This window comes from Phyllostomus discolor, chromosome 8 (assembly GCF_004126475.2).
Source record: "Phyllostomus discolor isolate MPI-MPIP mPhyDis1 chromosome 8, mPhyDis1.pri.v3, whole genome shotgun sequence".
Classification (NCBI taxonomy): Eukaryota; Metazoa; Chordata; class Mammalia; order Chiroptera; family Phyllostomidae; genus Phyllostomus; species Phyllostomus discolor.
This window is the reverse complement of record NC_040910.2, coordinates 76928362-76947981: the sequence shown is the minus strand read 5'-3', so window position 1 is coordinate 76947981 and position 19620 is coordinate 76928362. Positions and strand designations below refer to the sequence as shown.

Below are 19620 nucleotides of genomic sequence, written 5' to 3'. Positions count from 1 at the left end.
CCAATTTGCCCAAACCTGATGACAGTCCCGGCTGATTGGTTGATTCTAGCTGCAAAGGTCTGGGGGCTCCTTGCCCCCAGTCTGAGCTGCGACAGGAAAGCAGGGCCCAGCCCCCCGAGTCAGACTCTGGCTTCTGTTCAGCTCACATGTGCCAGACCTGGGCTAGGCTCCGCCTTGTGCAATAAAGCACGCCCTCCGCAGCCACACACCCGTCTCACCAGGTAAACCTACAGCTTAATTCTGCCCACTCGAGATCTCTCAGCCTTTGGGGAGCTGGGTGGAGTGCATAAATCCGGACCCGCCTGTCCTGTCTGGCTCCAACAAAGCCTTAGGAGAGAGCAGCCCAGCTCCACTCAGCTCAGCAGCTCCCCCAGGGCCTCCAGTCTGGCATGGGGTGGGGGCGGGGGGCGGCCACTCCAACAGCGGCCGAAGCTCATCTCCCTGTGCCAGTCCAGGCTCAGCAGCAGAAGCTGGGCGGTTCTCTGTGCCCGCCAATCTCCACACAGGAGGGAGGGGCCCAGTAAACCCGGCAGCCCATCCCTGCTCTCCTGTTCTGAGCGCTGAGCCCACGGGCCAAGCAGGGGCTGAGGTTCCACGCCAGGTGAGAGGCACATCCAGAGGCCAAGAAAGCTGGACCCTGAAGGTATGTGACAGAGAGGCCTGAGAGAGGAGAGACAGAGACAGACAGAGATGCAGAGAGTTTTTTAAACATCAGCAAGAGAAGCGCAAAGAGACAAAGGAAAAGTCGCAGAGACAGAAGGATGGAGATAGCTGAAGTTAAGGAACTAACGAAGGCACATTTTTTACCCCAGCAAAGGAATGGTCAGGAAGTGTGCACTTGTGTGGTTTCATCTCAGCCGCAAGTCAGAAGCAGTGGTCTGCCGGAGAGGAACAGTGCAGAGCACATCTAAACCAGACTAGCCCCCTGTCCCTTAAGTGCCTGAGCCCAGAACCTTTCTCTTGAGCCAGTAGGACTGTCCTGGCCCCAGAGAAGCCCACTTCTGGCCTTTGCCTATCCTATTCTCTGTCAGAGACACCAGGCTCACACAGGTTCGAGCATTTCTACCTATAAATCAAGCCCATCTTTAAATGCCACCTCTTCCAGGAAGCCCTCCCTGACTCCCCCTCTGTCTGAACATTCGCTGGCTCTCTTTCAGGGTATCATATTCTCTCTAAAGGGAGCTATTCTTATCTTCCATCCATCTCCTGTTCTATATGGAGAACCTCAAGCAAGGACAGGACCACAGGATTTTGGTGCTGGCAACTACATCACTATTGATTTGAGGATTTGTCTTCATTATCCGGTGCCTCCTGTCTGTGAGCCTGAAGGAGGGAGTTAATTAAAATCAATGGCAAATGAATAAATAAGCCCAGAAAACCCTCCAGCCTCCAGCTCTGAATTCCCAGCCTGGTCTGGGCAGTCCCTGCTGGTGTCCCCTTTGGCAGCCTGCAAGGGGGACCAAAGATGGAGGGTTCCCTGTGACCCTCCCCACCTCACAGATAGAGAAATGAGGCTCAGGGTGGGCAGGCAGCTGGCAAGTGAAGGTCGCATGGATCTCCTGACCCCAAGGTCTTGGGGGGGGGGGGGGGGGCTGGGAGTCTCTCTGGCACCGCCTGGCCCATCCCTGTGAGGACAGGTTGCTGGCTTCGGGGCCGCCTTTCCCCTGGTCCAGGCCCTGACCCTCCAGGGCCCCGAAAGAGTTTCCAAAATGAAGGAAGGACCTGTTTCTCTGTCAGGCCTCAGCTTGGGTTTGGAAGGAGAGCAGGCTCTGTGTGAACAGTGAACAGTGCTCTCCCCACCCTCCCCCCCTCAGGCCCACTCATCTTGTGTCCATGGCAACTGGCCTCAGACAGCCCCTCCCCCTTTAGCCTGTCCCTGGCTCAGGCTGAGGCCACCAGCTGCCTGGCTCGTCCCACTTGAGTGTCCTTCAGAAGGAAGCTGGGAGGAGGTGCCTGCTTGGTAGAAAGCCCAGCCTTTCTGGAGATGGAGCTGGCTGCCGCCACCTTGCTGACCACTGTCCAGCCTCCTGGCTCTGCACCGCGTGGTGTCCTGTCCCCGGGGGGCTCTTCAGACAGCTCAGCAAGTATGTCCTGAGTGCCCGCTCGGGCCAAGGCCCAGGTCGGGGGCCGAGGGCAGGCGCCAGATGTGGATTAAGATGTGTCCCTCCTTCAAGTTGTGCCAGGAGCAGTCGGGGAAGTCAAGGCAGGCCTTTGTAGGAAGAGAAAGTCAATGCCAGGCGGTGGCTGAGAGGGGCCAAGATCTGCCCGGCGGTCGTGGGGAGAGCGAAGGGGAGCTGCCCCCACCCCCTCCCCAGGCCTGGAGGGACTTCGTTCAGTAGAGGCTCAGTTCAGATGGGCTCCTGGAGGATGGATAGGATTCAGTTTTTTAAACTATATGTATAGGCTTGCCTGGGCCAGATGGCTCAGCTGGCTGGACCATCGTCCTGTACACCAAAAGACTGCCGGTTTGATTCCCAGTCGGGGCACATACCTGGACTGCGGGGTTCCATCCCTGCTGGGATGCGTAGAGAAGGCAAGCTGTCGATGTTTCCCTCTCATATCGATCTTTCTCTGACTTTCTCTCCCTTCCTTTCCCTCTAAAATCGATAAACATATCTTCAGGTAAGGATTTTACTTAAAAACTTTTATAAGCCTGTATAGCTTTTTAAACTTGCAGTGCCTTCTGCCCTACGTGATCTTACTTTATTGGTGGTCATTACTGTCTCCATTTTACCGAGGAGAAGGTTGAGGTCCCGAGAGATGCAGGTGTGTGCCGAGGAGCGTCCAGGACAGAGACATCAACCGCAGGTGCCGGGCGGGGACAGAAGTCCTTCTCCCCACGTTGAGGCCCCTGCCTGCGATGGGCAAAGGGCCCAGAGAGAAGCCCAGGACGGGCCTGGCCTAGGGGGGTGCTCCTGAGGGGGCAGAGCCGTTTGTGGGGAGGCTGCGCCAGAGCTGTCCCGCGCCCCGGCTGAGTGGGAAAGAGCAGGGATTCCCGCGAGAGGAAGGCCTGGGTTCAGATCCCAGCTCAGCCTCCACACGGCCGCTGAAGATACGTAGTGTCCTCAGCATCCCATGAAGTACAACCTGGGAGCATAAGCATCCCTGGGAACGTGAGCCCACCCCTGTGAGGTTGGCCTCGGCCTCGGGGACCCCAGGGGCAAGCCCTGTGCCGGGAGGTGCGGCCGTGCGTTCAGGTGGCCCCGACGAGGAAAATAGCTCCCTTGTGTCAAGCACCTGCCATGTGCCAGACGCCACCTGCGTGACCTCTTTTAATGCTCCTAACAACCCCCAAAGGGCCCCTTGCCCCCCATTTCATGGGTGGACCTGCTGAGCACGGACAGGTGGAAAGCTGGCCCAGAGGTTCGTGACTGGGAAGTAGCGGAGCCAGGGCAGAACTCGGGTCTCGCTGACTCAGAGCTGGTGCCTCATCACCGCCCCACACTTCCCTTTTGCTGCCACCAAATGCAGCCCCAGACCTGCCAGGCGTCCCTGTGGGATCCCAGGCTGTGGGCCCAGCGCCCACCCGGCTCAGCGGGGACAGCGTGGGACTCTTCTCCACAGCCCCGCCAGCGTGGTGGGCTGCGTAAGGCTAATTGGGGATGTCTATGCATTCCCCGGGGCCTTATCGTTTTTCCTCTACATTAAAAAAAAAATTTGTTGTTTTTAGTATGCAAAACTTTCCACCATCTGCTTTGCCTTGGCAGAGTGTTTGCTGAAAATATCTCTCTTCCTCTCTAATTCCCATAATGTCCGGGGGCTCTGGGAGCCTCTGAGCAGGGCAGCAGCGGCAGCTCACGAGAGTGCCTGCCAGGCTCCCTGGCTACCGCGGCCCTGGTGCCGGGCAGGCGGGTGTTCTGGGGTCCGGAATTTGCATCTCCCCACCTCTCAGCCAGAGAGGGGCACTGGGGTCTCTCCACTGATGGAACAAAGCGGGCCTGAAGGTGGACCCTAGAATCCAGACCCGGAGTAGCCGTCCGAGTGGTGTGTGATGAAACCCTGAGAGGGAGGTGCCCCGGGTCACGGAGAGAGGTGGTGGCAGAAGAGAGCCAGGCAGCCAGCCCCCCAAATCCCAGTGCAGGCCTGTGAGGTCAAGTGGCCAGTGTCCCGCCAGCCCCCTGGACTACCCCAGGCCAGGTGCTCCACAGGGCTGCAGCTGCCACACCTGTCCCTTCAGGCGTTCTGGAAAGACTTTACAAAAAGGAAGACTTCCCCCCACCTTCATGTGCCAAAACTCTTGAGTTTCCATGGAGACAGGCAAATTGCAAATTCATCCAAGAGTGAGCCAGGGGTGGGGGCTGGGGGGAAGCTGGCCGATCCCTGGAGAGGAGGGCATGGCTGGTGCTGGCTTTCATCCTTAGCAGCGGACAGCCCTTCTGGGGCAGGTTGGGGAAATCTCAGGGACGCCAGGCCCCAAGCAAGGGGTCCAGGGGCTCAGGCCTCTGGAGGGGAGGGCCCTCCATCCTCCCGGCCTCGTGGCAAAGCCCAGGTGAATCCATTTGGCGACACCTCCTTGGGGAAGTTCTTGAGACAGTCTTCCTCCTGGGGTTTTCCGTCTCCAGCCTGAAAAATCAGATGTGAGCAGCATACAAGCATTCCTCACCCAGCTCGCCTAGACTCCACCTTTGGGGAATTCGAGGGGGAGAAGATCAGCCTTCAGACACACAGGGTTTTGTTGAGGATGGAAGAGCAAGGGCCAAAAGATTTATGAGGCTAAACGCTTTGTTAATAGACCTGAAAGATTCACAGTCACAGCTGCTGTGTAGGCAGGAAGGTGGCTACGGCAATCAAATGGCAAATTAGCCAAGGCTTGGGTCTCACTGAGTCCTCGAAGCCCTGAGGCCTGGCCCCACCTCGAGATCCAAGACACAAGGAGCAGAGATGCTTGAGCCTAGGGAGATGCACCCCCAAAGGGAGTGAGTCTGGTCGGCTGGCTATTTCTCTGCCCTGTGATGCCTCTGTGAGCTCCTTGTCCCCTGGGGCTTTCCCCGCCTTCCATGGCTGCAGCCCTTTGGAGTCTGTAAAAGGAACAGGCCAACCGACTGTAACATGAGGAGGTTTTATTTTTTCAAAACTTTGTGCAACATAGGAGCCCCAAGGGATCTAGGCGACATGGCACCTGGACCCACCTCTAGGGTTGGTGCTTTGGACAAGGCATGCCCCCCACAACAAAGACTACTCTCCCCGTGTGCAGCCCAGCACGGCCGCCGTGCAGTTTAACCCCATGCCCACTCCCAACCTAAGGCTGCGACCGGGTGCAACAGGTGACGAGAGGGGAGGAGAGTAGAGGAATGTGATCAATGAGCTTGCCCCTGTGACCCAGGCCCGGGGATACTCCTTCCCATTGTCTCTTTGGAGCCATTGGTACTCTTATGCTTTTTTGGCATCTGCCTGTTTAGCACCAACGGATCCTGGGACCGTTTTAGCGCCGTGGAGCCCCATGTCCCCCCTGCCCCAGATTTATGGAGATCCTGCACGTCAAGCGTGGGAGAGATGGGACACTCCAGGTCGGAGAGGAGGAATAGATCATCTGTCCTTAAGCGTCTCTGCCAGACAGATGGGGAAGCCAACATGAGACCAGTCACCGCGCCCTCCCAAGCGATTCCCACCGCCTCGTGGCTGCTGGCCCCACCCCCGCCCCCTGCCGCTGGGGGTGAGCAGAGGGCAGATCCTCCCTGAGGCCTTTGCAGCTGCCTCCCGCGCCTCCCACTCCCTCTGTCTGGGGACCCACGGGGTTGGTGTTTAGTCAGTCAGTGACTCAAAAACACGTAAATGCTTCTAGAACCGACACCAATTGTGTCCGGTCTCGGTGGAATCACCATCATAGAAATCTGGTCCAGGACCTGAAAAACCATGGCAAAGTCAGGCCTTTACTTGTATTTCTCAAATACTATGAAAGAGGCATATGGACCCCCGCCCCCCAGTCCCTGTCTGTTATTGATTCCACATCACAAAAGCCTAAGAAGCCCTCCTTGAAGATGGGAGGACGAGAAACAGGTCAGAAAGGGCAGAATCCTGGAGCACAGAGAAGGCACAGCCGGGAACAGAGAGGTTAGCCTCGCTCTTGCCCCGCCCACGCAGCTCAGGCTCTGCAGGAGAAGCACGCCAGCCTGATTCAGGGTGCGATTTGGCCCCTGCCGGAAAGGAACCTCGATTCTGCTGGGAGGAACACATGCACAGACACGTACATCAGAACGTGGTTGGTGCAGGTGTGGCAGAATGCACAGGGCACCCGGAGGAGGTGGCATCCACCTGAGCCAGGAGAGAAGCGGTGGGTGAGGCGCCCCGGGCGAGGTGGGCAGGAGGTGCTCGCTGACGCTTTGGCAGGAGCTGCAGACTGGTGAGGCCGGGGGACCCTGGGCCAGGACAGCAAGCCCTATGGGACAGGGCTGGACGAGCAGACAGGAGCTTGGTCTTGATCCTATAGAGTATGAGGAGCCTTTGCAAAGGGGTGAGTAGGACTCGTGTACTCGCTGGAGAGAGGTGGATGGGTATTCTGTGTGGGCCGACATGTTGAAATACCTCTGCGAGGACGGACAGAAGGATAGACCGCCGTCCGAGGGGAGCCCTCCTTCCTGCTGGCTGTTAATACAGTCTCGGCCTCCTCCGCTCACGCTGCTCCAGAGGGGTTAGATGAAACCTCTTAGCCACCCTTGGTGTAGATCAATTTTGTTTCCAATCTCCTCTCCCACAAATGGGTCCCTCTGGCACTGGGTTGTTTGGCAGGTTGAAGAGGATAATGCTCGCTGGGTACCCAGCACAGCACCTGGCAGGGAGCGCTCAACCCTCCTAACCGCCCTCTGAGACCAGCGCTCTGCACCCCCTGCACTAACCCCTGGTTCTCACTGTCCCATCGCCGAGTGAGCCAGTCCCCTGTGAGAGCTGCTTCCCTGCAAGCCCAAGCCTTGCTGGCAGTTGTACCTGTAATAATTACATCATTTAGTTAAAAGTTATGTAAAGTCATGAAAAGAATCAGAAAAGACAAAGAGTTGTTAAAACCGAGACTTTGGAAAGCCTTCGTAGCAGCCACTTGCTTAAAATAGCTGTTGAATTAGATGTGGGCAGGACAACTGTAAAAACAGGAGGAAGAAATGGGAAGGTGGAGGATTCTGCCCTCATCCGCTCTGCCCCCCCCCCCCCGCCCCCAGCTCGGCTCCGGCGTGTGCACGCGGGGCTGCACTCACAGACCGCCACGTGTGCGCAGTGCAGGCCTGAAAGGCCGGGTGGGCCCAGGCCCATCGGAGCGCCCAGGCTCTGAGGCAGAAGATTGGCGAATGGATGTACATTTCTATGCTTCAAGTTAAAATAGAATGTTTAACATATGAATATATCCCGTGTTATGACTCCCGCTGGTGACAAAGCAGCCAAATGTGGTTCCATTTAGTCCAGAAGGAGGATTTACCACAGTGGGTGTTGACTGTGAGGGGTGTTCTCCTCTCCCCTCTCCTGGGGGCCAGGCTCCCTTCTGCTGCACCCGCGAGACCCCGCTGGGAGTTACCGGGTGAACCGCAATGAGAGCCCGGCCTGCCGGCCCCCAGGTCCGTCCTGCCGGTGAGATCGGAGTGGTCAGGGACACGGGCTGTGGAGCCGACTGCCAGGATTGGACCCCGGCTGCTGCACATACTGCACTGGGCAAGTGCCTCGGTTTCCTCACCTGTAGAATGGGGGCCATGCTGTTTCCGACCGGACAGGGTCGTTCCGAAGCGTCAGTGGGTTAGCACGTGTAAAGCGCCGGAGTGTCCCGTAGGAGTCGGCGAGGGCTGGTGCTGCCGTGACGACAGAGCGATGCCTCGCGCCTCTCGGCGTGGCCAGGTGCAGGGCTCCGAGCATGGGCGCCTTCACCGGAGGGGATCGTCGGCGCCTGTCGCAGCGGCAAACTTCTGATTCCACCACGGGGAGCGGGTGCCATGCGGAGATGACGAGCCCTCCCCGCTGGTCCTGGTCACGCTGGGCCCGAGTTCCAGCCTCCTCACCTCAGGACTCACCTCTGATTGGCAGAAAGAGGTGGCCTGCTACCCCATCCCCAGGCCATCGTTCCTGTGCCCCGAACACTCGGGCCAGCTGAGGCTCTGTGCCACCGTGTCCCGGCGGGAGGGAGGTCTGCCCTGGCCCCCTCCGTCCAACACGCCTGCTGGTGGGGGCCGTAGCGGTGACCTCTGTGCCGGTGTCTGTTCTTTCCAGTGGTTTCCAGTGACAGTGACAGCGACTCGGACCTCAGCTCCTCCAGCCTGGAGGAGAGACTCCCGCCCACCGGGGACAGAGACCTGAAAGGCGACAAGTCCTGCAGGGAGTCCGGTGAGTGGGGGAAGCGCACTGCTGGTGCAGGGAGCTTTGCTGCTTCCTCAGGCCTCTGCCCCCGGCAGGTGTCAGCAGAGTTTTTCTGGATCAGGAAGGAGAGGTGGCCCTGGGGCTGGGACAACCAGGAGCTAACGTCTTAGCACCACTGAGGACCCAGCCAGAGAAGTAGCTTGGATGTGTATTCAGTGGGGGGAGGGGCGGATCCAACGGCCGCCCTGACCTCAGCCTGCACACCTGGGCTTCCTCCCCCGGCTCCCTGTGAGCATCCCAAATGAGGTGTGGCTTCGTGAATGATGAGACTTGTGAGTGTGAACGGTGAGAGTCAGATGAAGTCTCCTGGACTTCGGAGTCCCCTTGGCGCTGCCGGCAGCCTGCAATGGGAACCCGTGTATGTACTGTGACCTCTTGGGCCTCGACTTCCCACTAGTTAGCACAAACAGGATGGAGCAGGGGGTCTCCAAAGCTGCTTCGGAAAGTAACATCTCTGAGCTCTCCTCAGTGACCCTGCTGTTTGAAAGAGCATTAATCGGGACCCCTGCTGGTGTGGCTCAGTGGATTGAGCGCCTGCTAACTGAAGGGTCTCAAGTTCAATTCCCTGTTGGGGCACAGGCCTGGATTGTGGGCTGTGTCCCCACTTGGGGGCGTGTGAGAGGCAACCAACTGATGTTTCTCTCACACATCAATGTTTCTCTCCCTCTCTTTTTCACTCCCTTCCCCTCTCTGTGAAAATAATTAAATAAAATCTTAGAGAAAGAGAATTAACCAGGCCTTGAGGCTGGTGCAGACAAGGCCTGGGGGACACATTTTCCTCTTCTTTAAATCCACAAAGGGCCTCCCAGGAAGAGGGCCAGCTTTATTCAGAGTTACTGCAGAAGTCAGAACTGGGATATCTGAAAGATGGCTCAGGGAGGCTGATTTCAGTGCCTGAAAAAGCTTTGTAATAACTGCCGCAACCTGGAATGAAATGCCCCAGGGTGCTGTCCTGGGCCAAAGGCTGGGTGCCCTCGTGCCAGAGCTGTCATGGAAGGAATTCCTGCTGGGATGACAGTGTGGGCTGGACCAGAGATGGCACACACCTGGCACACGTACTCATACTTCCACTCCTGGGCCCGTGGCAGGCATTACTAGTTGATCACGATCCACTTTCCCACCGAGCCTGACGTGGTCTCAGAATCCTGCTCAGTGTAGTTTTCCAAGTGGCCAATGTCAGGGAGTGAAGATGACGTGAGAGATGAAAACTGTTCCGGGACTAGATGATCTCTTCAGCCCCTCAGGCCAAAGATTCTACCGTAGGAAAGTGTGAAGGAAGCCTTGGTTTCCGGGCCTGGTTCCACACCCCCTCCTCATCCCCTCCCTTCACACCAGCTCCCAGCTCTGACCAAGAGGGCCTAGTGGGTAGGAGAAGATGGAGTGCGGCAGCACAGGCCCCAGCTCTGCTCTCTTGGCTGAGTGGGGATCCTTGAGTTAGTAAAGGCAGCAACTGATAACCCATGGAGTTCACTGAAATATATACCCTCCCCCCAACACACTCTCATTCCTTGAAGGCAAGAAAAATTCCTCCTCGCAGCCAATTTTCACGTTGGTGACTTTACTTGTTCCTTAGTGAAAGGACCTGAGGGCCCACTCAGTGGCCTTCCTGCGAGTTATTGTGGACCAGTCCACAGGGGCCAGAGGGTGGGGGCGGGGGTGGCAGTTCCCAGGGCAGGGGGCTGTGTGCAGACAGTCCCACAGACGCCCATCACAGACCCGCATGAGAAGGCTTTACATCAGCTCTGTCGGGCTGAGATCATCCCTGTCTCAGTTTATGATCCAAAGGCCCCAGCACTGAGCCATTTGGGTTCACACACGGTCCCTTGCAGGTGGCAGCATGGAGTCCCCCAAGGTGGAGCTCACCCGCCCACCCAGCCACCTGTCAGGGAGCCAGAGCAGCCTGGCCAGCGAGACTGGGACCAGCTCTGGGGACCCACAGAGGGGCACCCCTCCCTGGCCCGACCCAAAGGGCCCCGGTGAGTACCCAGCCACTACTTCTAACCCCCACCCACTGCCTCTCCCCCTCCCCCTCCCCTGGGCCCTCCTCCTCTCCCACTCCGTCCTCCAGAACTGGAAAGTGGTAGACGGGGTTTCCAACCCTGTGTGCTCACTGAGCCCCGGGCAGGCACTGGGCAGCAGAGGTGCCGGACCCCACCCTGCCTGCAGTGGGCAGAGCAGAACTGTAGATCAGCCACGGCAAGCATCCCTACCCACCGTCAGTGGCCGTAACCATGGGGTCAGCACCCTCAGCTTCAGAGTGTATGACCTTTCATCCCTGTCTCCGTGACAGTCATGAAACTCCCATTTCGAGAGAGAGCACCTGCTATGCTCCAAGCAATCCAGCACTCACCAAGCCCCACAGTGTGCCCAGCCGGGGTCCTAGGTGCCCTTGGGGACAGCCCTTGACCACTAGAAACCTGCCATGTAGCTGAGGAAGCCAAACCAACTCACCCAGAACAGCCCAGCCCAGGGCAGGCCTGAATCAGAGGGAGAATTTGGGACCACTGAAGCTGTTGGCACTGGGGCCCGGCCTGCCCTCGCACTGCCAAGGTCAAATGTGTTCTATTGGAGGAGTAGGCAGGAAGCTTGGCACCCCCATTTGATGGGCGCGGGAACCAAGGATGAGAATCCGAGCTCCCACCCCTCTCCCTGCCTGCTGGCCTGGCCTGGCCAGCCTGGGATCCATGTTGGGGGTGGGTGGGGGGAGGTCTCCTCACACTCAAGCCAGAGAAAATCCTGCAAGTGATGTTCGACCCCTAGTTTCTTTCAAGAAAGAAGCCCCAGCTGGACTGCGCGCCCCTGGGGCAGAGGCTCCACAGTGAGCGAGGCGCATGTGTGCGTCCACGGGGCAGCTGGCCTCCTAGCTCGGTCACTGCTAGAGCCTGGGTGTGCCGCCGTCACCCTCCAGGAAACCAGTGTGGGGTCTCGCCCGCTCCCTACTCTGTCCTCCCCCTTCCCCCTCCCCCTCCCCCACCTACAATTCCCCAGAAGCTGCAGGGCAGGGCACCAAAGACAGGCAGCAGGTGGGCAGGTCTGAGGGAGAGGGGGCCACCTCGGGTGTGGCCATGCAGTGGACCCGCTGCTCTCCCTCTGGCTCCTGAAACCCTCTCCAGGGGACGGTTTGGAACCCGGCAGGCGGGAGTTCCAGTCCCAGCCCTGCCACCCACAGACGTGAACTGGGGCGAGCCATCAGATTGAACCATGTGAACCTGCATTTTTATAGATAAAAAATTCGTGAATATTGGCAATTCAATATGACTCAACCTAATATCCGGCCTGTCTGAGCCCAGTTCCACTGCCCCTAACGTAGGGCCCACATCACGTCCCTCTCAGGGCTGCGGGAGGGTGAATGCTAGTTGCGCGCAGAGGGGCCGCCCCGCGCAGGTCTTAGGAACCGTCCAGGGGCGTGGCCAGCGCACAGAGGGCCGCGGGGCGTGAGACGCAGCTCGGAGAGGGCCAGCCCGCGGGAAAGCTGTGCATTCCCACGTCTGGCAGCGGAAGATCACCCGTGTTGTTACCTGGGTCTGAGGGACGCACTGAAGCGCGGGCAGCAGACAGCCGGCCCGCGATGGGCGGCACAGCAGTGCAGGGTTTGGCCCCGGGCGCCAGCCCCCGCCCTCTTCGCACAAGGAAGCCGCCTCAGGTGTGGGGCTGTGACAGCGAGGAGCCCTCCTCCCCTGCTGTCAGCTCCATTTCATTCCCAAAGGTGCACCTGTCACCAGGGAGGTGCCCAGCCTCTGCCCACCCTACAGTGGCCTTTTTTTTTTCTCCCCCCCAAAGGCAAAAGGCACACCCGGACCAGCCCCCGCTGTTGACTGGCCTCCGGTGTCCGCCCTGGGCAGAGGCCGGTCTGGTGCGTGGAGCGCGCTTTGCAGGTGGAAGAGGTTGAGCGAGAAAGAGCGCGTGCACGCCAGAGCCACACTCTTCCTGGTCCCTTCCGGACCAGTCCAGGAGGCCTCCCACCCAACCCCGTGGGACGTGACCCCGAGTCAACAAACCAGTGGGCTAAGTCCGCTGCCCCCACTCAGTGCCTTTCTGCGCCGCTTCTCTCCCGCGAGTCCTTCTCACCGCCCACCCAGCCACTCCACTCAGCCATAACCTTTATTTATTGTCCTCCCCAGACTCTTCCTCAGTCTCACCCCCCCCCACCCCGCCCCATGTGTATTTCAAGTTGGCCCTGGTCTTGGGCTGGAAGGGCCTTCAGACCCCCTTGGCAGTCCCCCCACGTGCACTGCGGTTTCAGAGGGCTCTGTGCGGGCTTTCTCTGTGTTTGTGCTAAAATGAAAGAAGCAGCCCAGTCCTGAGCATTACCCTTCAAAGCTGAGCTGGGCCCCTGGAGAGAGCGGTGGAGCCCAGAGCAGGTGGGAGGAGACTCTCCGCCCTTTCCCTCTGCCTGTAGCTCGGGGAGCTGAGAGCAGCACCCTCCCCTCCCTCCCTCCCTCCCCTTGGCCCAGGAGCCTTGGTGGGAACCTGGCTTTCTGTCCTTTCTTCGAGCCCCTCCCTCCGCCTCCCTGCTTGTCTCCACCTCTCCCCTGCCTGTGGAGCTGAGCAGGGCTCTGGTGAAGACTGAATTCGCTCACTGGAGAGCAGCCGTGGGCCCAGTCCCAGCTGGGGCCCGAAGGCTCCCCTACGCCATTAATTCACTTCTCCTCAGTGGGTTCAGTTTGGCATGAAAAATACGTAATTCAGAGCATAGGCAAATGCTCCTGGAAAACCCTTCCCTGAAGAGAGAGTAAATGTGTGTTTCTGCGTGTGGTTGTCCGGACCCACCCATCCTTCCTCTCCGCCCTCGGTGTCCCCCACGCCCAGTCCTCCAGGCCCTCAGGCCCCCGCCGTTGGCTTTTGCACCATTGCTACCAGCAGATGGTAAAAAAAAAAAAAAAAAAAAAAAAAAACCTCACTGCTACCCAGTGACAAGTTAGCCTCAGAATGAAAATAAAGATGAGGATTTGTGTGGAGCCAGTGTGTTCATCAGAGGGCCATGCTCGCTCGCGCCTCCGACCTGCATCAGGAGGGAAACGGAGGGAGTGGTGGCGCGCTGACTGCCGGGAGACGTCCTGGGCTGCGGGCAAGGGGCGAGCTGGGCCGTGTGTGTGAGCAGCTTACAAACCTAATACCGAGTGGGAAAAGCAAGCCATCTATGTTAAAAAAAAGTTAAGTATACACACAAATAATCAAAACGAGTCATACAAACTTATATGTACATATGTAAAAATGTTCGTAAAACAAACAAGGACTTCTGGGTAAGTATGGTGGGCTGAACCATATTTTCTCTGCCCCCAAACTCCCGGTGAAATGCATAAAGGAATGAAAATGGCATTGACTGCAACAATGAAAAGATAGGAGAGGAAATGGCAGCACATAAGAAACACCTGGCCCTGGCCAGGCAGCTCCGTTGGTTAGAGGGTTGTCCCGATATGCCAAGGTTGCAGGTTCGACCCCCAGTCAGGGCACATACCAGAATCAGCCAGAGAGTGGATAAAGCAGGGGAACAACAGGTTGATGTCTCTCTCTGACTGTCTTCTCCTCTCTCTCTCTCTCAAATCAATAAATAAAAACTTTAAAAAAAGAAAGGTTTGAAAATTTGAGAGACAGTATAACTTGTTCAGTGCCTGCTCTCACTACTTGCCAAAATGTCTGCCAAAGAGAGAGCCAGCCGTGAACAAGCCAGTTGCTCTGCAGCATCCGCCAAATGCTTAGAGCTGGGAGGGGCCCGGTGTCCCTCGGGCGGAAGTTCAGGAGGGGTGTGAAAACCGTATTGCTTAGAAGAGGTTAGACCCCCCAAGTCCCTTCTCCCAGCCCCCACAGCCTGCGGCTGCCCTGCCTTTCCAGGACCCTGGCGGAAGACAGGTTTACAGCTGGCCAGGGTGGGACTAGAAAGTCTGGATTGGCACCCCAAGCCAGCCAAAGATGGAGGCAAGGCTGGGGCTAATGGGGGACACCCTCAGCACCCTCCCCCGGCTCACAGCCAGGCCTACACCCCAAAGCACGACATGTCTGTTTGGGAAACTGACCGAAGAGAAAAGCTGGACAGAGCCTGATGTGGGTGATGCCCCAGTCTCTGCCCAGTCACCACAGGGAGACCCCGGGCACCAGCCCCACCCCCGTGGACAGAGCTTCCCGTGAGCTTCACTGCACTGCACTCAGTGGGAGCAGCCAAGGGCACCAGCAGGGACCGAACCAACAACCGAAATACAGAGACCCCACCATACAGAAGAAAGGGGTTGAGTACAACCCTCTGCAAATACCCACAAATAGGAAAAATAATGTTATTTTTCAAAGGAAGTGTTAAAGCTCTTAAAATATACAAGTAATAGCAGAAAATTTTTTCCACACTGCTGTCTGTGTCTATGGGTTATGCATATATGTCCTTTGGCTAATCCCTTCACCTCTTTAAAAAAATATTTATTTATTTATTTTTAGAGAGAGGAAGAGAAACATCAATGTGAGAGGGAAACATCAATCAGTTGCCGCATGCTTCCAACTGGGCACCAAACCAGCAACCTAGGCATGTGCTCTGCCTGGGAATCAAACCCTTGACCTTTCACTTTGCAGGACAATGCCCAACCAACTGAGCCACACTGGTCAGGGCTCCCTTCACCTTCTTTCACCCCTCCCCCACCCGACAGCTGTCAGTCTGTTCCATGTATCTGTGCCTCTATTTCCAATTTGTTTTTTTAATAAACTTATTTTATTTTTAGACAGTGGGGAATGGAGGGAGGAAGAAAGGGAGAGAAACATCAATGTGTGGTTGCCTCTTGCCCGCTACCAACTGGGGACCTGGCCCATAACCCAGGCATGTGCCCTGAGTGGGAATCGAACCAGCGACCCTTTGGTTCACAGGCTGGTGCGCAATCCACTGAGCTACACCAGCTAGGACTGTTTGTCACTATATTTTGTTCATTAGATTCTACATACAAGTGAGATCATATGGTATTTGTCTTTCTCTGACTGACTTATTTCATTCAGCATCATAATCTCCAGGTCTATCCATGCTGTCACAAAAGATAAAATCTCCTCCTTTTTATGACCACATAGTATTTCATTCTGTAAAATGTACCACAGCTTTTTTTATCCACTCATCCACTGACAGGCACTCAGGCTGCTTCCAGATGTTGGCGATTGTAAATAATGCTGCTATGAACACAGGGGTGCATATATTCTTTTTAATTGGTGTTTTGCTATTCTTAGGATATACTCCCAGAAGCTGGGTCAAAAAGCAGATCCATTTTTAATTTTTTGAGGTGTCTCCACACTGTTTCCCACAGGGGCTGCACCAGTCTGCATTCCCACCAACAGTGCGCTTGGGTCCCCCTTCCTCCACATCTGCGCCAGCACTGCCATCTGTTGCTTTGTTGACGGTGGCCATTCTCGCAGGTGTCAGGTGGTCTCTCACTGCGGTTTTAATTTGCATCTCTCTGATGGTCAGTGACAGCATTTTTTCATATGTCTATTGACCATCTCTATGTCCTCTTTGGAGAAGTGTCTGTTCAGGTCCTTTGCCCACTTTTTAATTGGATTGTGTGTCTTCCTGGTGTTGAGTTGTAGAAGTTCTCCATATACTTTGGAAATCAATCCCTTCTCAGATATGTCATTGGTGAATACGTTCTCCCATACAGTGAGCTCCTATAATAGCAGACATTTAAAAATGCATTAGAGGGAATGGAAGATGAGAGAAAACCTCCCAGAATGTAAAACACAAAAACAAAGATGTAAAAGTAGAAGAAAAGGTCAAGAAAATTGGAACCCAAAGATAAGATCTGTGCAGAAGGTCTAACATCCAACTAATAGGAATTGAAACCAAGAAACAAAATACAGGAGAGAAAACTGTTGAAGAAGTGACTTACGAATGTTTCCTAGGGCTAAAGGAAACGAGCTCCCTGGCGAGAGAACCCACCGAGTGCCGGGCACAGCGGCCCACACTCACAGCCACGTGGACGGCCACCACCCTCGAGAGCAGCCACGCGGCAATGCCTGCGGATGAGGATGCACGTGGCCCGCGGCCGCAGTGCAATACCCAACACCTGGGGTCTAGCTGAAGCAGACTCTGACCCACTCCGTCTGGGCCGGGGGCCAAGAGTGCGCATCTGACAAGCTCCCAGGGGATGGTGCCCGGGCTGCCAGCTGGGGGGACACACTTGGAGTGGCGCTGGTCTGGGGAAGTGGTTGTCGCCACTGGCTGCTCATTGGAATCACCGGGGCAGCTATGCAAGCACACCTGCTGGACTCAGCCCTGGAGGCTCTGGTTTAACGAATCTAGGGCACAGCCTTGGCATCAGGATCCTTTAAAGCTCCCCGCACAGTGTGCTGGCAGAACCAAAACCATTTCCCATAGAAGCTTTTCTGTGCGACTCCAAGAGACGTGCACAGAATGTCTGAAGCAAAACCTTTCTATTAACTAGAAATTGGAAACAGCCTAAATGCTGTAGACAGAAGAATAGACACATAATTGTGATACAGCGAACAGCACAGCGGACTGACGCAGTGATGAAAATAAGGGGCCACACTCAGCAAACATGACTCAAAAACAACACTGAACAGACGGCAGAAAGATAAATACATCGTGCCGCCGGCTATATCGAGACTTTTGAAACCCTCACAGTGTTACATATTAACATATATTTTATGCAGTGAAAGAATAAAGAAATGCACGGAAGGATAAACAACAGATTTCAGGATACATCTTGAGAAGAAGACATGCTATTAAGGAGGGACTTTGACTTTGTTGGTAATGCTTTGGTGATCTCAGTGGCAGAGAGACGAGTTTGTAATATCTATGTGTTACAGTGTTTCACCCTGTGTTGTACAGGGGCAGGCAGAAGTAGGTTTGCAGCTGGAGCACATCCTCTAGCAGCTGCCTGAGAAAGAATGTAGGGGAGACCTTTTCTTAAAAAAAAAAAAACACACACACACATGTCTGAAAATATCTTCCCTCTACTGCCACTGGAATTTGGCTGGATGTAGCTAGATTAGAAGTCGTTCCCCGTCAGAATTCCAAGGATGAGGCTTCGCTGTAAATACATCAGAGATACGTCACGACGTTGTCTGTGTAGAGCTTAAACATTCATAACTGCAAACCTCCTTTTGCCCACTCCTGTATTTGTTACATTTGTATTATTTTTGTGTCTGAAATCTTTCAAAAGAAAAAATGTAAGGAATTTCATCAAGCCTTCTTATAAAATTTTAGGACACCAGGATAAAAATCCCAAAGGGGAAAAAAGTCCAAAAACCTTCCGAAGTGAAAAAAATACAGGTCACATGGCAGGGATCAGGGGTTAAAATGGCACTGAAACTCTCAAAGTGGATTCCGAAGCCGGAACGCAATGAGCAGCATCTTCTGAATTCTGACAGGGAATGATTCCCGATCTACTAGTGTGTCCAGCTATGTCTCAGTGATGGCAGCATGGACATTTTTTCAGACGTGTGCATGTGTTTTAAACTTACCTCCCATACATTCTTTCTCAGGCAGCTGCTTGAGGATGTGCTCCAACCAAACAAGGGAGACACCCAGGAAAGAGACTGTCAGGGAGGGACACAGGGTACAGGAGATCCGACAGAGGAGAGGGGCCCAGGGAGTCCCCAGGGGGATGGCAGCAGCTCTCGTGACACATAAAACTGAAAAAGCAAGAAATAGGATCAGCATAGATTTCTGTGCAAAGGTGGCCAGCAGCAGCGGCGGCGGCTAAGAATTGGAAGGCTGCCTAGAGGGCCTTGAGAGGGGACTGGGGGCTGCCACCCTCAGCTACAAACTTCATAGGAGAGTTGCCCCATTTAAACTGTATACTATATTTCTAACAAGGAGACTTGGTTTATCGTGGAACATACACATAAAACTCAGGAGGAACCCCTGGGGTGGAGGTGGGAGCCCTGAGGCTGGAGCAGGTGAAGGAGACAGGGACCCCCGAGGTCCCCTGCATCCAAATATGCAGCGGTGGGGGACGGGGGCTGGTGCCTCTGCCTCCCGGCCCAAAGCTGCCTCTGTGCTGGGACCACCGGCCCCTTGGACCCCTCAGACCTGCTGGAGCACAAGCCCCCACACTCGGCCCCCACCAGAACCCCAAGTCTGGGCCAGATCCAGCCCAGGAGAAGGACCCAATCCCACAAGCTCTCGGGGCAAATCCCAAATGCTTTCCTAGAGGTGTGTCCTGGGGTTGATGGGATTCTTAAATGGTTCATGGAAGGTTAGCCCCCCAAAGCCCTGGGCTTTGGGGGTGGGGGGAGGGAATGCATCCCCCCACGGGGGTCTGGGAGCTGTCAGGAGTCAAGAGTTCTTTGTGGGCTGGTCTGAGAACCGAGAAATCCTTTCTTGACAAAAATGCTGCCTCTCAAGCAACCAGGTTATAAATGAACTTTTGGAACTGAGCCTTTCGGGGCGCGGGGAAGGGGGTTGTTCTGTGTCGTCTGTTAAAATCGGGGAGCACAGAAGCGGCTTAATTTGTCCCCTGTAGCAGAGGAGCCAAGTCAGTAGCCCCTGAAACAGGCGATGGGCGGGAAGCTCATGAACCTGGGACGGCTGCTTGCAAATTCCAGCTCCCCCTCGGCGCACCTGACGGGCGGGCCCTCCCCTGTGCCCCCACTTCCCCGTCTAGGAAATGAGGATAACACTTCCTGGGGCTGCTGTGGGAATCCACACCCCGCCCGGGCCCACACCACTCCTACCCCCGCTCTGAGTTACTGCTCCCGGAGATTTCGGTGTGCCGTGTCCCAGGACGAGAGGACGAGAGGGCGTGAGGGCAGCGGCTGCATGGGGCCTGGGGAATAATGGTGCGCAATCCGTTCAGTGTTTGGGGGCAGCTGCCAGGTGCCAAGCGCAGTGTCAGGGGCTGAGGTTCAGGCGTGGGCAAAACTGACGTGGCCCCTGCCCCACCCCCGGTGTTAAGACCCAGGGTACAGTCGCCACCCCAGAGCTTCAGGCTCAGAAGTCCAGGGTCCAGGGCGGGGCTGAGACGCGGGTGTTTCGGTTCCCAGGGGACGCTGGTGCTGCTGGCTGGGAGGCCGCGTGAGAACCTCTGATCCAGTGGGAGCCATCCACCCGCCCCTGTTTGCTTGGACTGCCCTCCCTGACCGGCCCCAGGCAGGGGAGACCAGGGCGGGTGCTGCAGCCCGGCTGGGAGAGAAAACGCCGCAGCCCCCACAGACAGAGGGGACCGACCTCTGATGGAGACCTGCTGCTGGGTCTCACCGCTGGACACATGTGCTGCCCCCAGCTGCTCCTCAGCCCTGGAGCCAAGAGCACCCACAGGCAGGGCAGGGTGAGGGCCACCTCCCCCACAAAGGTGGGGGCTGGCAGCT

General features: G+C 56.2%; 1 protein-coding gene across 5 annotated transcripts in view; it reads left to right on the top strand.

Moving 5' to 3' along the window:
* RPH3AL (rabphilin 3A like (without C2 domains)) overlaps positions 1 to 13223 on the top strand; it is a 140117-nt gene extending 126894 nt beyond the window's left edge. For all 5 annotated transcript variants that reach the window (XM_036033288.1, XM_036033287.1, XM_036033284.1 and 2 more), the window contains 3 exons: positions 8182 to 8295; positions 10158 to 10304; positions 12109 to 13223. In XM_036033288.1, coding sequence (XP_035889181.1) covers positions 8182 to 8295; positions 10158 to 10304; positions 12109 to 12143 — 296 coding nt within the window. In that variant the 3' untranslated portion in view covers positions 12144 to 13223. The remainder of the gene's footprint in view (positions 1 to 8181; positions 8296 to 10157; positions 10305 to 12108) is intronic.
* The last annotated feature ends 6397 nt before the right edge of the window (positions 13224 to 19620 follow it).